The sequence below is a fragment of the Lagopus leucura genome, unplaced genomic scaffold, assembly GCF_019238085.1.
Source record: "Lagopus leucura isolate 7727_CA_CO unplaced genomic scaffold, USGS_WTPT01 Super-Scaffold_100002, whole genome shotgun sequence".
Lineage (NCBI taxonomy): Eukaryota > Metazoa > Chordata > Aves > Galliformes > Phasianidae > Lagopus > Lagopus leucura.
In genome coordinates this window covers 70593325-70610347 of record NW_024962263.1, presented here as the reverse complement: position 1 = coordinate 70610347, position 17023 = coordinate 70593325, and the positions used below count along the sequence as shown (strand labels likewise).

General features: G+C 40.0%; 1 protein-coding gene across 3 annotated transcripts in view; it reads right to left on the bottom strand.

The window, feature by feature from the left end:
• Positions 1–265: 265 nt before the first annotated feature.
• Positions 266–17023, bottom strand: part of VPS13B (vacuolar protein sorting 13 homolog B) — a 415483-nt gene continuing 398725 nt past the window's right edge. For all 3 annotated transcript variants that reach the window (XM_042868778.1, XM_042868780.1, XM_042868779.1), the window contains exons 59-62: positions 11160–11336; positions 8611–8713; positions 7734–7983; positions 266–2284 (exon numbers count right to left, since the gene is read on the bottom strand). In XM_042868778.1, coding sequence (XP_042724712.1) covers positions 2039–2284; positions 7734–7983; positions 8611–8713; positions 11160–11336 — 776 coding nt within the window. In that variant the 3' untranslated portion in view covers positions 266–2038. The remainder of the gene's footprint in view (positions 2285–7733; positions 7984–8610; positions 8714–11159; positions 11337–17023) is intronic.

The following is a 17023-nucleotide window of genomic DNA, read 5'->3' as shown; positions in this document are numbered from 1 at the left end:
TGGGGACTGCAATGCTGTTTTGATTCAGCCAGTCACAAAACTGTAAAACATTTCAGCACATGTTTTGGCAAGGTAATGAGCAGCTCTTTACTTCCAAAGCATTGTCAGGATCTGTTGTGTTTTTTTGGTGTATGACAAAGGCCAGGGACCAACAGGAATCTAATGGGGTCTACGTGAAGCTTGTGTTTCTTTATCATTATTGTTCTACACAGTGACTGTTCTTTCACTTGTAACGGAATGGCCAAGTAACTCACAGAAACAACTATTATAGGAAGAGCTTTATTTATCTTTAAACAATCTCTATATTACAATTTATGCATCAATATGCAAAATTAGAAGTATTAAACTATCTCCACAAAATATTCAGGAATGAAGTGTGTGTATATACATTCATTTTTTAAATAACGATATTAAAACAAAGACAAAATTATTAAAGCACTGTATGAAATGTTGATAAGGAACGGGCTTATTTCACATTCAGAAAGGACAACTCAGGCTTCTGTCTTTCAGTACACGAGAGAAACGGCTTTTAGAAATCACATTTAACAAGACCTCATGAGAAAAACACTGCCAGTACTCCATTCGTAGGTACTGTGCATTTGGTCATATCCGGTATGCATAGAAAGTATTAAATAACAAACATGTATCTATTTGCTCTAACTGTTGATCAGATTTTATTCCAGTTCTTGCCTCTAATTCTGGCCACGTTCAGGAATCCTGAGACAAAATGAATGTCTGTGAGTATGTAGAGAAGAGGAGACAAGTCACAAGCACATTTGAAAGCCAAGTAAGATCTTTTCTTTAGAAAAATAAAGCTGCTCTACACAGATTTGGTTTATAAAATAATTAACTGTGCCCAGAATGATTCCTTCTCTACTACAAACTGTAAAACTTCAGCACTTACTTAGAAAGCTCATTTGTTTTCATGTGTTTAAAAGTGTACTGCAATGGCATCGTTAACTATTAATTACTGTAATTGGAACCTGTGGGTCCTTACTTTCGGACCAAAATGAAAAAAAAATCTCATTTTCCTCAGTACAGATAATGTCTGAAAGGTTGTTATTTTTAAGTATCCCTATTTTTATCACTTCAAAGGTGATAAGCATAAAATAGGGATTAAGTAAACTGGTACTATGTGTAGTGGTGTCAGATCAGCAGTAAGGAAGATCCACCAAGGCTGCATTTAGCACCTGCACATCTATGTTAGGAACTCATAGGTTCTTAGCTGATTTCAAGGAGGCTAAGCTCTGGTTCATAAATTTTTGAACTGCATGTTACTGGCTTCCAGCTAATGACCAGACAACGCACAGTGTCATATATACATTGAAAGTTCTGAAAATCTGATGGTGGATGAAATAAAGTTTCTGTATACAGACGGTTTTAAAAATAAATTCATGCTGTAGTTCATGTTTTGTTCTCCAAACCACACAAAGGCACTAGTTTACATTAAGGACTAATGTCCTGCAAAACTTCAGTCAAATAAAGGAAGCTATTCTAAGGTTAAAGTGGTGCTAAAACCCAGCTGTCACTAAGTAACTTAAAACAGCCACGCTGGGTTTTTCAGATTTAGTGGGGGAAAATGTTTTGCCTTAGGATGTGCGTGCTGGGGGCAGTGCATGTGTGGGGGGAAAGGCTCAGCCTTGAGCAAGTTTTTACAGCTGAGTTATAAACCTGGTTTACAACAGAAACTGGCAGACCCTAAAATATGATATAGTATGTATTGATACATATGTTTTGTGTGGCAAAAATGTCTCCATGCATGCAATTTTTCCTTAGTCCCCGATTTGTGGTTATTGAAAGAAAAAGGATTTTGATCGAACTATATAGTCCAGGGCTTTTCCCTTTCACTTTATTTATTTGCTAGAACACCTTCCTTCCAGCACCAGCATCTTGGCTACAGCGCAGGAATGCTGTCACGATTAGAAAAGCTTAACCTGGTCATTATCTCCTACTTCCTCAAAAATTATATGCATCTTTCCTTGACACATTACAGCATAGGAAGTGTTATGTCAAAATGGTAAGATACTACTAGTATTTATTAATAAAATCCTTTCCTCAGGGCTTTATTTTTTACCATTATGAACTTGCTAATGAATACTTGGGCAAAATGGGGATCAACCACGTAGTTATATGTTTTGGTTACAGTTGGAAGGTGCTCGGCAGCCACGGCTTGCGGCGCTGGCACTGTGGCGGTGCTGGGGGTGAGGTGGTACGATGTCTTTGTGACGTACTCCACGAGGCGGTTGTACTGCTGTTCTGACAGTCTCTCTCTAACTCCGTCTGCCTGAAATAAGATAACATAAAGGCATTACTGAGTAATTGACAGTGACTGTACTTAGTCGTGAAGACAGTAACTTCCACATCATTTTCTCTAGTTAAAAATCTTTTTCCCTAGGGTCTCTCTTACAGTAGTTTCATGGATGTTTTAATCAGCAGATTCCTCCTGTCCCTGGATGACTGGTGGCCTACTCTTTGCTATTCTGAATAGTTCTGCCTGAGAAGCTCTAGCTCCACCATAGAAAAGTCTAAGCAGAATCTTTGGAGATTTTCAGGGATGGACCCAACACACCTAGCTCAAGAGAAGATCTTTACAATGGACCAGCTCTTTGCAGACAGGAAAAAATACCTGAAGCCCTATTAGAAAAACACCAGTAGCTCCCAGGAGTGTTTATCAGATAGACAGCAGTTCTGATTAGCAAAACTTTCACACTTTCTCACAAAGTACAATGTTTGAAAACCCACAGTCATTTCTGGGAAACTGAGTAAGTTTAAGTCTTTCACTCACTCGATTCAGAGTAAGAACTAGAAGCTGCCTCCCAGGTATGACCGGATACATCCATCAGCCTCTGGTAACCAAAGAAGCATCCATAGAATTACAGAATTTTTTGGAAAAGATTTTCACTAAAAGTGGTTTGGGCATGTTATTTATGGAGAACTCCTCATGCAAAGTGTCTTCTCCTAGGTGATCTGGAGAGACTACTCTGAAGAAATCCCTTTTTGTAGGCTGAAATATGTTGAGGTTCAAGGTTCTAGTAAGAAGGTCACAGTGATGCACCTCTAGCTAAAGCCAAGGCTGCCAACAGAAAGGTGGCATCTACCATGTGGTTTCAGTCAGGTTAAGTATTAGATGAAAAGCCATGGGCAAATCTGGCCCTGGAAGAATCTGCTGTGTCCTTTTTTTTCTCTGAAGAGAAAGAAATTGAAGATGACTGTGACTAGACTGAGAAGGGAGAACATGCAAGCAGGCACCAGCTAGCTGACTTAGTTGAAAAAAAAAAAAAAGTATTTCAGAAATATTACCATGGATGCTACAGTGTTGTCATTATCAAAGTAATTCAGAATAGAACTTATTTCCAAAAAGTGAAAATAACAGAAAGGCAGACACTATCCTAGGGATAGGTTTTGATGCTTTCTTAATTACAGTTGGAGAACTGCTGACCATTTTCATTTCTACAGGGTTTAAAATGTCTTTCTTTGTTGGATTTCATGCTGAGGATTCAAAGACTACTGCCTTCAGCCTGTCTTTCAGGAAGTTTTACACATGCCTCGATGGTATTTTCAAGCAGTGCCATTGGATTCTGTTTAACAGCCAGGATCAATATCTTGTCACATCTTTGGACTGCAGGGCTCATTTAAAACAAACCATTGCTTATTTGAAAAAATAATTAATATGATTCATAGATAGTGACAGCTGTCACATTCAAATCAAAACAGTCCCTTGCCTTTTTTAAAAAACAAAAACAAAACCAAAAAAACAAAACTATGCCTTTGGAGAAGAATTTACTGCTCATCAAGCAGAAACGCTCCTGTTTTCAATCATCACCACAAAAATGCTAAAGGAAGCAGGCTCTCAAACAAACTCAGAAGCTCAAAGTTGGAGCCTGTGCATAGAAACAATGGAAATGAAGAAATGGGCAGAGGAAAACGTGGTTTCCTCTACACTCTCCTTAAAGGGAGAGGGAAAAAAATCGTAAGGCAGACTGCTGCTGCAGCAGATAGATACATGGCAAACAATGGAGAATGTCTGAATGATGGCTTCAGTCTGTCATTACAGAAAAAGCACCTCAGCAGTCCATCTGTTTTACCAGTTGAAAGGAGAGACATATGCTGAAGCAGCACCTATGCAAACTAGACTATAGTTCTGACTCCACGTTGACCAAAAGACAAAAGTTGTCAAAGCAGGTGGAAATAGTGTTGGCATTCAACTCACCTAATTGGGTGAACCCATTATTCATAGGACCCTCAATGAATGTCAAAGGGTGCCATTTTTTCTGCATGAAGGGATTCAATTCTACACCTTTGCTCCATAGGCACTTCCAAGTCAGGCACCATTTTGTCAGACCACCCCTCTGCTGCCATACCACCAATATCTGCCCTGATGTCATGGCTGAATATAATAAAATAGGAGGCATAACTTTTGGAGCAAACCTCACAAAAGAAGCTAGATTTTCAATGAGATGTAAGGAAGAAATTCTTCGCAATGAGGGTGGTGAGGTGCTGGCACAGGCTGCCCAGAGAAGCTGTGGATGCCTGTCCCTAGAGGTGTCCTAGGCTGGGTTGGACAGGGCCCTGGGCAGCCTGGTCTGATGAGATGTATTTCTGTGCCCATGGCTGGGAACTAGCTCCCTTCCAACCCAAACTGGTCTGTGATTCTTTGATTCATTCAGACCTAGGCCACATCCCACAAATACAGCATAATTATTCAGGAGGAAATATTAACTGTACTTGGCCAGAGTATCTGGGATCCTACCTGCTTCCAGATGATCTCATCTGTAACTGTCTGCTTGCCCAGCCAGTTACCATTTAGCTTATATTGTCAAGACAACAAGAAAAACTTGGAATTGCTGCTATTCAACTTTTTTTTTCTCCCCTAAATGGGATCCAGCACTGTCACTAAGTTCCTTAACCAACTGTTTTGAGAATCTGCAATGTTAATAACCAAACCATTCAACCAATCAAAACTTGAACAAGGGTTGCTTAGTGCACCTGCTAGATGAATCTTAAACACCACACGACCTTTAAGGTTAGATGGTCACATTTTCTGAGTTAAGAACTTTAATTTTTTTCCTAAAATTCCTCCAACTACGATTTATAAAGAATAATCCTACAGCAGTTCTAAATCTACAGTAGCTACAGCATATTTGTTGTAGTGGTCCAGATGTGTGTGTAACAACTATGGTCTGCTTTGTGCACGCAGAGTGAGTAAAAAGGTCTGTTATTTCAGGGTTTTTTTTTCTTCTCACAACTTCTTTAACAATCCACGGAGTGTTTTTCAGCTCCAAGTATGATACAGGTAGCATATGTGAAAACCCTGTTGCAGAACATCAGAAAGAAATCCTGGAATATCTGAAATTCCAGTGCCCTTCGATTTTTGCTGCCTGCAATGAACTGTATCAACAGCAGTTGGAATTGGAGGCTCTTAGAGAGTTTGATGCCTGTCTGGAAGCATGCAGTGTCTCAATTACTTTGGAAGACAATGCAAGCACAATTAATGCTTCCCTTTCAATAACAATGTTGTCAGTGCCAAAGTTTTCAAGATTCCATCCAGGTTATTCCTAGCCAGATGGATTAAGTTATATCTGTGGAGGCGAACAAGCCATCAGGCACACCGACTGCTGAAAGAGGCAAAATATGCTCTATAACATCTCTGGTGATTACAGCTGTAGAATGTTTTGTTTCCTAATAGTTCCAAGAAGCTGAGGAGAGGCAAAGGGAGAAACTGTTTTGGGCAGAGCTGAAACAAAACTTCTGGCAATTATTTTGGGTGGACAATAAGATACACACACAAACCATAATATTTTGGAAGACCTAACTGGGCATTTTTCAGCAAAAAACGTTGGTCTTCACCAAGTCGTCACGTGCTCTACAGAATTGACTTTGCTCCACTTCTGGGGCACACGCACTCTTCGCTGCTTTTATCATGCCGTACATTTTCATTGCCCTTCACTGCACTCTCAGTCTGTGTCAGCAGAAGACACTGCGTACACAGAGGCTGGGTTGCTCAAGGCTTACAGCTCCTGGCATTGCTATGCCACTGGAGTAGAAGGTCCTGTATTTTTATCCACAGCTAAAGAAAGAAACATGTACTTGGTCCAGTACCTCTCCGAGGCAGGTCACTCAATGGTGTGTAATAGCATGTGTACGTAGGAATGTTGGATTCTGTGCACGTCATGTAGAGCGGAGCATTTACATGAGCCTCTTGGCCTAGCAGTCCTACATAGTGCCAGCTGCAGCAGCTATAGGGACTAGAATTACTCCCAATCCTTTGCCTTTCCTCCTCCTAGGCAGGCATCACCATCTTGTAGCAATCTTTGGACAATCCCCCCAACAGAGCAGCAGCCTACTCCTCACCCCATGAATAACCAAATATAAAGACAAGAGCCGCCACGGCTACTACAACCCAATTAAAACAATACAGCCTGTTGCTAAAGTTAGGATTAGGTTAAATTGAGTGCATCAATAATCTGAGGGGCAACAAATCAACTTCCCTCCAGGACAGTAGTTCTGGACTGAGAAGGATGGTCTGGATTCAGTAGAATGGGTGCCTCCAGCAACCACACAGTGTTCAGGGACAGAAAAGTGGAGCTCTGGCCACTTGCATCAAATTTAAGTAATGCCTCAAGGAACACTGTGATGCAAAAGGGCAAGTTCAGTCAACAGCACTCTGTGAGACTGACATTACTGGAAAGACAATAAACATAAATAGAGAATTCAGCATTTCAAAAGCCTTTCATAAGAATTCCAAGTATTGTCATGACACAGATGAAGTCCTTGTTCTGCTGGAATCAATGGCAAAATTCTTTGGTGACCAGCAAAGTTTGGATTTCGCTGAGCACACTGAAGCCTCTCTTACTTTTGGCACACCTCATACTAACTGTTATTTTACGTATATTCTTTTTGCATTTTTGAAACAGAAATTCCTGGTGTGGCAGTGTATTAACTACCTGACATACTTTTATAAAAAACAAGAATCAGGACATATATGTTTGCTTTTGAAATCATAGAATCATGTGATTCCACTTGAGAATTTAATACAATAAACATTGTTTCCCGAAAGTGTAAAAATATACCATTCTTCTACCATTAAAATATGATAATTCATCCAAAACCTCAGTATTCAAATGGCCTAGAGATCTTTCAATAGGAAGATGAAGAATTTATGCTCTTTCTGGCAAACACTTGGTGCCTCCAATCTCAGCAAGAGAACTGGTCTTTTTTAAAGATAGCATTCGCAGAAGAAGGAATAACTAAAGAACTGAACACAGCTAGCAGCCAAGAAAAAGCACTTTCCTGAAAGTGGGAAGATAAGAAACACACTGAAAGGAGGATGCATCAAGCATTACTGAACTGTTAAAACAGAATTCACAGAATGACGAAAGGAGCTGTTCTCGCTGTGACTTTGTAGGCACAACTAACTGGCAAACAAGCACCTCACATATCTGCAGCTAGGCATGAGAACTTCTTCAGAAACCAGGTGGTGCTTGCCAATAACCTACACTTCCTCTTATTTTTCCCTCAGGAAATCGCTGTCACAGATACTAAATCAAACAGAAGAGCCAAGTCCATTTTATCCAAAGGGCAACAGTCAATGATGAGGTGTGTGAAAACAACGGGTGCCCTGGTTTGGCACTTAAACCTCTGGTCTCTCAACCCAAAGCTGAGTGTGCCCGCTGCCAAAAGCATCACCACCACTGTGACTTTATCTTTGACTGAAAACATCACTCAGCCTTTACCTCCAAATCGCACGGCACTCTCTGTTGTTTCAGTTGCACCTTCAGCAGGTCTTTTTGCTGATCGTCCTCCAGACAATCGATTTCGGTCACGGGGAAGGCCTGCTGCTGCGTGTCTTCGCTGATACTGACCACAAAGAGCACCTCGGAGGTGAGCAGCAAGCAGCCGTCATGCTGCTGGCCTGACCCACTCACAATCATGACATCTAAGGCCATATGAACCTCTGGTTTCCCTAGAGACTGCAGCATTTTCCTGCGTTATCAAAGAAAAAAAAAGAAGTAGTCAGTGTTAGGCACTGGACCCTCAAGGACTTCTTTTGATCACTAATGCTCTTAAGCCTGTAGCTATCATCTACAAATAGAAAATAAGCCACGGAATACGTTCCAAATCTCCATTACTGAACAATGTAAGACTCAAGATTTAGTGGATAAATGTGAAAATGTTATTTATCAAAACTCCCTAATCATTCAATACAAAGTTGGCCTAATAACCATGCTAGGTCAGCCTATTTCCCATCCTAATAGAAAAATTACCCTGAGAAGCGGCTTACAAATTCAGCATAGAAAATAAAGCTATCTTCACTAACAGCTGTTTCTGGAGATGTGCAGTATTTTTCTTGGGCTCAGCGCAATGATAAATAAGAGCTCACTGAATGCCATTAAATAAAGATCAGCTCTGTAGTTCCAAAGCTGGAAGCAGATCAGCAGCCCATCATTTGCAGATTGGGTTTCTATGCACTACCTTTGTGTTTAATGTTCCTAAACAAACTGCCATAACTCAGCCTTTCCTAGGGAAGCAGCCTGTTGACTTGACCACAGGCCAGAGCCTATTAATAAACAACGTGGATGTAAAAATGAGAAAGTGTCTAAATAATTTTACCAGACATATTTGACGTGGCTATTTGGAGCCCGCTCAACTTGTTGATCATTTGGATGAGAGCGCTGCTTGGGAAGCTGAGAAAGTCCAGCTCCATGCAAAATACCTGTGGTAAGAGAATTTAAGGTTTTTAGTAGTTGTTTGCTACAGAACAGTTACATGTTGTAGTGATGTCATCTGTTAAAAGCAGTTCATAAAGCAGTGCAGATCCAAAGTGATGTCACATCTCTGGAAGATAATTCATTAAATACTACAATGCAAGAGTTGTGCACTTAACCCCCGTGATCTTGCATTAGCAAGATTCAAAGAAAAAACAACAAACCAAAACACCGCATGGTCTAAAAATTTGCCATACATTTGCAATTAAGAGAAACATAATGCTCCTGAGAGCCATCATTCCAGAGAAGGATCGGACATACCTCTTATAGTTTATGTATAAAAAATAAAGACTGTTGTTAATTTTCTTCGTTAATATTAAAATACTTCCATGTACGTGCCACAATCGGTACAAATTTGAAGGAAAGCTTGCCTAGGTCCTGTATGTTCAGTCACTTAATCTTAGTCTGTTAAGCATAGATCCATATACATTTATGAAATCTCCCAGTGCATCTGGTTTATTGTGAATGCTTCTTAATCTTACACAGAATGGAGACTAGAAGAAGCAGTTTAAGAGGGTTCTACATAGGCTATCCAAAGCTGAAGATGATACAGTATGTATGCTTTCAGAGGGCTTGTGGTCTTTTAAAAATGAGGTACAGTCACCAGAAAGAGAATTAGAGGGTTGCCAAACATTCACAAATTAACTAGTTCTAAAAATTTTAATAAGAAAGACAGGAAGTAGGCTAAGCAGTAAGCAGTAGTCATAAGTTTTAAAGCAAAGTTACTCTTTGAGTAAACAAAGTTGGGGTTTTTTTGGGGGCTAATTAAGCATTCTATTGAAGCAAAAGGCATTTTTTTGCATAAGGGTGTCAATAACTTAGAGATTCCTTTTTACACAATGGATAATAATTTAAACAAAACATCAGCACTGAGAAAACCCTTTAATTTTTAACACACATGTTGATGGTAATACTTAAAAGCAGCATCCCAGTTGTAACAGTTGGCTTACTGAGGTTCTCAGCATTATGTGAGTGAAAATGTTATTTACAGATGGAGAAAGAGAGAACATGTGTTTATTTCTGTGTGGTCCCCCACCCCTTGGTCCCCCCCAAGAGGCACGGTCCCACTTCCAATCCAGTTGTGGGTAAGAGTTACTTGAACTCTTGTGTTTTCCTCTCACGCACTGTCAGCTATTATTGATACAGTTTTGATGTTTTTTCCTGGCTAACTCCTTCTGTCACATGCTCATGGAAAACATGATGTGTTGTGTACCATATCTGCAATGAGAAGTGTCCTTCCACTGTTACAAGTTTCTTGATAAAGACTGCTCTGAGTCTAAAAAGAATAATTCCACAGTCAACAAAAAGGACACAAGTGTGAGATGATAACAGACACGAGTTTTGATTTTACTGATGTGGGCTTTACAGTTATTGGATGTGCATTTCAGGGCAATGGGTATTCTTAATACTCCTACAAGGCAGATAAAGTTAAGGCAATTATTTTAAAGAATTACAGTAATTAGATATTTAATTATTCCTTTCAATAGATTACTTCAAGGAATGAGTTCTAAATGTAATAGGAAGTGTGGAAACAATGTCCTGAACTTGAGCTCTAGGAGAATTACGTGCATTCTAAGTAACACATCACAAATAAAAATGTGGCTAGTGGCTAAAAGCTAAATCTTCAAGATTTATCCCATATAGTGAAGCAATATTAATGACACATTGTCCTTGTATCAACAGATCTCCCTGCCTTTCTTCCCCAATTGCCCCCCACAGTCCACCTCTTTTTAAACATCCAGACCAGCAGCTTTCATTTCATGATACCGGATGCAAAGAACTCAGTGCGTTTTGGTGTTTTCTTCTTTGACAGTTCTTGGTGGTCCAGAAACATCTACCATTCAATGTGAGAGCATTCAACGTGACTGCTGCTAAGTCTTGCCTAACAGCCCACCTCTGGCAGTTAAAAGTTACCCGCGTGCCTAAAAACAGGGCTGTCTTCTCACGGTTCTCCAAAATAAAGGGGAAATTCTTCCAAGAACATAACTCTCTCTGTATAGAGATAACCCAACTCTTGCCTTGCTGTATCAAAGCAATCGCAAAATAAAGCTGTAATTGGACATAGTGTTGCTCGATTACATTTACGTAAATAACTCTTTTGTAAGCACATATGTTTCTGTAACTAATCCCAGTGTATTCCAACAATTACTTCATGCTTTCTGCATTCTGTGTTTCTGTGGCCTTACAGGACTGATCGGCAATACAAGAGAGAAGCACAACTTGATTTTTTAAGGAAATGAGTACAACTTTTGTAACTATACAGATGTGGCACTTCTAACTCCTTCTCTAAGCTTTCAAGCTGAGTAATTAGATGTAGCCAGTTGTATCTGAAGAGCATTTCAAAGATCTGTTCATGAAAATTGAAAGGGAGACGGTGGAAACAGAGAAACTCACCATATCCTGTTTGGGAGACAAGTTCAGCTGCACCTCCAATTGGCTTTGTAAAGACACCCATAATGCCTTTTCCCACACCAGAGATAACACCTTTGGCTTTATGCCCTGCTGATGCTTGGCTCTCAGACTCTCTCTGAAAATTCTGCATCGGCTGATCTACAATGCCAGCAATTGCACCTGAAAAAACAAGAGTCCCCAGAAGTTAGTGGAGATTAATATCCCAGAAGAAGCAATCGTGTCACTGCAACTGAACGCTGTTTGGATTTCAGATGGTACTCCACCCACCTTACACAGCTATTTAGCATGCAACCAATTAACTGAAAAATACTTCAGCTTCAGTTTAAGTTAAATATTCTCTTAATGTTTTGAGGTATTTTACTTTTTCAAACGTTCAGATCACTTAATGTGAAAATATATTTTCACCATCCCACTACTTTCTCTAAAGGCTTCCGCTGAGTTGGTACAATTTAGCTCATTCTGTGTAGCAATTCTGAAAATGCTGGGCTTGGAATAAAATCCACCCATTTTTTGAAGACTTTAGTTCTCATGGAAATGAGATTTTCACATAAGCCTGAGATAGACTTCATGAGAATAAAAACTGCCTGTATTCAATAGATCATTTTTATATCCTCTTCCACTGCCAGAAATGTTCATAAGCTAATGCAACTTGTGATATATTACTAAGATTAGCAGAATTAGACTTTGAGACTTTTTGTTACTTTTTTGTGAAAACGATCATATTTTACTTTAATGTGCATGGGTCAAACTTTTACAAGTGACACAGTGACCTTCCCAGCTTTTAGTATCAACAGAGAACTCCAACTTAAATCTTCCTAAATGTAAACAGGTATGCGAGGTGGTACATTTCTTTGATCTTTAGTTTACTTGAGCCACTTAACTACAGACATGTCTCTAGTTATTGTAATTTTGATAGATAAGCTATTTGGAAATCACTAAGAATACGATTGGACAAAGTGACATCAGTTGAATGATGGTTTGCCTGATCCAATGTTCTTTGCTCAGTGAAAAGCAAGTTTGTGGGCTCCTTGGGTAGCTCTTAATATCAAACCAAATATCAAAGGACAGGACAGCATCTCACCTTGGGAACTGGGCATTACTACTGCGACAAAGCACCTCTGAAGATATTGCTTTGTATGTGGAAGCAAATGCAGACATGATTCCGCAGATTCTAACAAGCACAGCAGAGTTATTTGGCCCCATATGTTTACCAGCATGACACACGCTAGTCAGCTAGCCGCTAACCAGTGTTCAGATGGTTTCAGTTACTGTTACTGGATAAACGAAGAAGTTGCTGACTTTGAACAACATGAACTAATATCTGTACACTGGTGTTCTGCCCAAATAAAGATGAGGAGGAGAAGCAGCACACATTTTCCCAGATCCCTGCCCCTGGAATACTATCCATCGGCAATTCATGCAACTTGCATCCCCCGTAAAAGCTTCCCTGTCTTCTTAGAGGTATCACTTCCAATTTCTGTATGTGCATCATTTGCTGATCAATGTATACTATTTCCCCAGAAAATACTGCTCTGCTTTTAATACAATATTCTGTTATTATTGAGATCACTTGCCGAAGTTCAGGGTTCAGCTGATTTACTCTTCTTCATTTACAAAGGTCATGAAAGCTCTTTAATTTTAAGTCATGGAAGTGATAACAATTTTCAATTCAATTCAGTTTCACTTACCAGCTGCTCCTGCTGTTTGTCTAAAATAATATCCAACACCGCATTGCACAATTGGAATTGTTTGTCCAGTCTTTTCTTTTGTATAAGTGGGTTGCATTGGAAGAGATGAAACAATACTTGGTGTTCTGCTAAGTTGCAGTATTACATTACCCTGTGACCTCCTTCACCCCATCTATCGAGGTCACCCACAGCAACAGAACAGAAGTTATTGCCTTATTAAACGTAATCCACCTAAGTCCTAGCACTAGTAAATTATTTACTGCAATACACTTGAGCAATGTTATAAGGTAATAATAAATAAGAGCCTACTCCAAAGGACCTGTGGTATGCTCCAGGCACTTCTCAGCTGGAATTAGGCCCAGAGGACAAGGAAACAGAATGGAAACTGCTGTGACTGTGTTATATAAGATTATTTATACAGTACCCAAAATAATATACAGCTTAATTAGCCTGTTGTTTAGTACTTCCACACCTTCTGCTATTCAGCCATTTACATACATTCTGAGCTCATCTGTGGTGCCACTGCACTCAAACCCTTTTGCAAGCTGTGTCTTCCTACCTGCAAGAAGTACAGCCAACAGTATTCTCCTCCTTCTCTGCTCACCCTTCGTAGTCTCTTACCTCAAACCACAACACACTGACAACTCATTCATGTGCTGTGGTCACTTCCACAAATCACGTAACAAACTACAACTGTGTTCCTTTAACATAAAGAGTGGCAAGTCCCACCATTTGTGTGTGGGGAAGTCAGGTCTGTGCAGCAACTTTCCTGCACACATCTTGTGTGAGAAAAGGAAAAAAAATATATAAATTGAAGGCTGAACAACCTCAAACCCCAACAGCAGTGAGACAGCAGTAACACACACACGAGGTTCAGTGCCTTTCCTTGCTCCAGAAATGGTGAAGCAGATGTCCTGTGGTATCCATGGGGCTTCTCCTTTTCTAATGTGAAGTCAGTGGAAGAAGCATCGTGCTGGACAGACTTACATCAGACTGTCTCTCCCCATTTGCTGCTGTTGGGTGCGAGGGAGGCAGAGCATGAGGTACATGCCATGGTTCCTCCTTTCCCAGTCTCACCCTCACAGTCTGAAGGCAGTTCTAATGTCCTCCTGTTGTCCCTGCCCTTTCTCTGTAATGTTTCTCACTCATTCTTTCTTTTTTTTCCAATTCTTATTTTTTATTTTTATTGTTATCTTTTATGAAACAGTTCCCCATTCTTCTTCCCTTCCTTACCCTAGGCATTCAATTTTATATGCATGTCCACATATGTACACACACATTATGCCTGTATAAAGAAAACCTCAATAAAATTAAACACCAAAGCAACAAAACAAAAACATATTCTTCCATTACTGGACCAAAGAAGTTCCAGCAGCACCGTAACATCTGCTAAGCATCAGCTGGGGTGCACTCTAGTTAATACATGTTGCTCAGTAAGCATAAAAGAGATACTTCGATAACTACAAAATTTCAGAGTATATCACTGCACTACTTCAAGACGAATTTGATTACTGACAGTAACTGGTTCCTGCCCAGATTGACAAACATTATTTGGTAAATGTAGCAAAAACATGGCTCACAGAATTCACAGAATTTAGCAAAGCTCAGTTTCCTTGCAACAAACTCAGACCAAGGAATAATTGGAAATATTCCCAGTCCCTCACCAGGAGAAACTGGCCGTGCCCTGCCACAAGGCTGGAAGCTACCAAAACTGAAAGTGTTTCTGCTCCTTCTCTTTTTGCAATTGTCCTTCTGGGTTGCCACAAGTCTGTCATACTGAAAATAACATCACATGGAAATACAGCTAAAATAAAGTGCACCTCACGTTGGCTCACGTTCATGTATATGTACAACTGGTGTGTGGAATAGCAAGACTTGCAGGGTTAGTGGCTCTCACAATTCAGTTTGTAGATAGGCAGACGTCAAGCAGCCTCGATTCGGTGATCGTGGCACTGTAAGAGCAACAACATCCCTTCATAACAGAAACCTGAATTTACTTCCCTAAAAAGTGAATAGCATTCAATAGCACTTTTGAAATTGTGAATAATGTTTTTCTTTTCTAATACTTATCACCTTTTCAGTTATTCAGAAATGACTGACTTTCTTATGGCGCCACTTCACCACGTTACTTTCACTAGGACCAGTAGCTGAAAATAAGGCCCATCGTTTCAACATTCTCTTTTACACTTGGCTTATTATTTTAAGCTTGACCCTGTCAAGCAAAATACAAAAGATAATTCCTTGGTGGGGAGTGCCTGTCATCTAAACATTTTATGTACGATTTCACTGTATTTTTGTCTGATCGTATAGTAGGAAAAAACCCAACACGTGTCATGAGCTTTTGCTTCTTTTAATGTACGAATGTGACTAAAATGACCCAGCAGTCTCCCCCAAACTAGCGAAGAAGACAGCCAGCCAAAGATAACAATCAAATCAAACAACACCCTGACAGTGCTTGAGTCATTTAAAACGAGACAGGACAAAGCACTTAAGAATGTACCACTGGGAACAACTTGCACTGAGGAGGAGACAAGAGTACATAATTTTGGCCCCGATTCAGCAAAGCTCTTAAGCACATGCTTAAGAGCTTTGCAGAATTGGGGTCACCATGAGCCAGACTTTTGGAAAAATCAGAAAAGCAGCTCTTCGTTCTGTGTGGATACCACAATGTATCAGTGAGCCAAGTGCTCTTACATGTCAGTGCCTAGGCATGAAATTTGCATTTGCAGTTCTTTAAGCTGCTCGCATGAGTCAGATGGTTTTTGCAAACGCAACAGCACTCTGACTCTCCTATAAATCTTTTTTACACTTCTCCATGTTACAATTATAATGTCATAGAAATTACAGTTCAGGGGGTCTTGCTCTCTGCATTCCTGTACTGATCTGAACTCTTCGTGCTTGCGAAGGAATATAACAGAGCAGCTCCAATTTGTTTCCTTATGCACAAAGAACCTGGTTGTCTTTTTGCAGTGAGCATTTTCATGTTTACTCGGAACACGGTGAAAGGAAGCAGCACAGCAGCAGCTCCCTTTGCCTACAACTGTTTTTGGAGGGAAGGCATAGCATTCATTAAACAAAATGGTCAGAAACAGCTTTCTAATGCATTCGTAAAAACTGAAACGTAGGTCTAAGTATAACTGAGGTCTCGATGCCATTTAGAGGAGTGCTGCTGTGTACAGAGAGAATACAGTCTTTTAAAAAATCAAGTTTAAATTACAAATTCATTCAAATATTTCTGACTCCTCCCTCAGTGACAGGTCCCATAATTGCCATTCTGTAGTTATGCAGTAACCCTTGTTATTTTTTTGAATGCTTAGTTGCTTGCATTGCTAAAAGAAAACGTATTTAGCAGTGAGGACTTTCTAAATAGGAACAGTGGGAGTAGGAGCAGGGTCCTGGCTTAAAAAGGAGCTCTCTTAAAATGCTGACATGCAGTTCTAAGTTTCTAATAAGAAGTTTGATTTCTTAGGAAAATTAGAGACACTGGAATTGTAAATCTTGATTTCCTAAACTCGGATGTCCTCCTGCAAACAACCAAAGCCTTGTGCACAGGAACACGTTATACCAGAATAGCACATTTGTGAATGCGTTTTCACAGCTTCCCGGCTTTCCTGAACAGCAGAAACTTTTACATTAATATAGCCAAACTTATAGGTTGTGCTCTGCAGTTTGGGCTTACACTTTTAGCTCTGAAGAGCTTTGGTGTGTTGGCGAAGGGGACAGCCACCACATTATCTTCCTGCCTTATTAATAACTGAGCCACGATCACCAAACCATTTCACCAGCTCACATACACCAGGCTGTCATGGTGCTTCTGAAAGTATAATCTTTCATCCACCTTCTCAACCTGACTGCCCTTAGCCCAATAAAACAAGAAGGAAAAATAAAATCTCCTCTGAACTGCCTTTGATTTGCAACACCAGTAACAGCTTGCTATTGGGGAAGTAGCCACTAATATACAAAATTTCTCCTTCATGCACAGTTCTCCCAGGACACTCGCTTTCCAGTTTACAGGCATTATCAAATGACAGTGCTTCACATCATCTAACCTTATTGCTTAAAACAATTTCCAGTAACTTAACCCAAACTTGTAACATTTTTACCACTTCCTCTTTGGGGCTTTCAGGGTTGCGGTTGCAAATTTAGAAGTTGTGTACA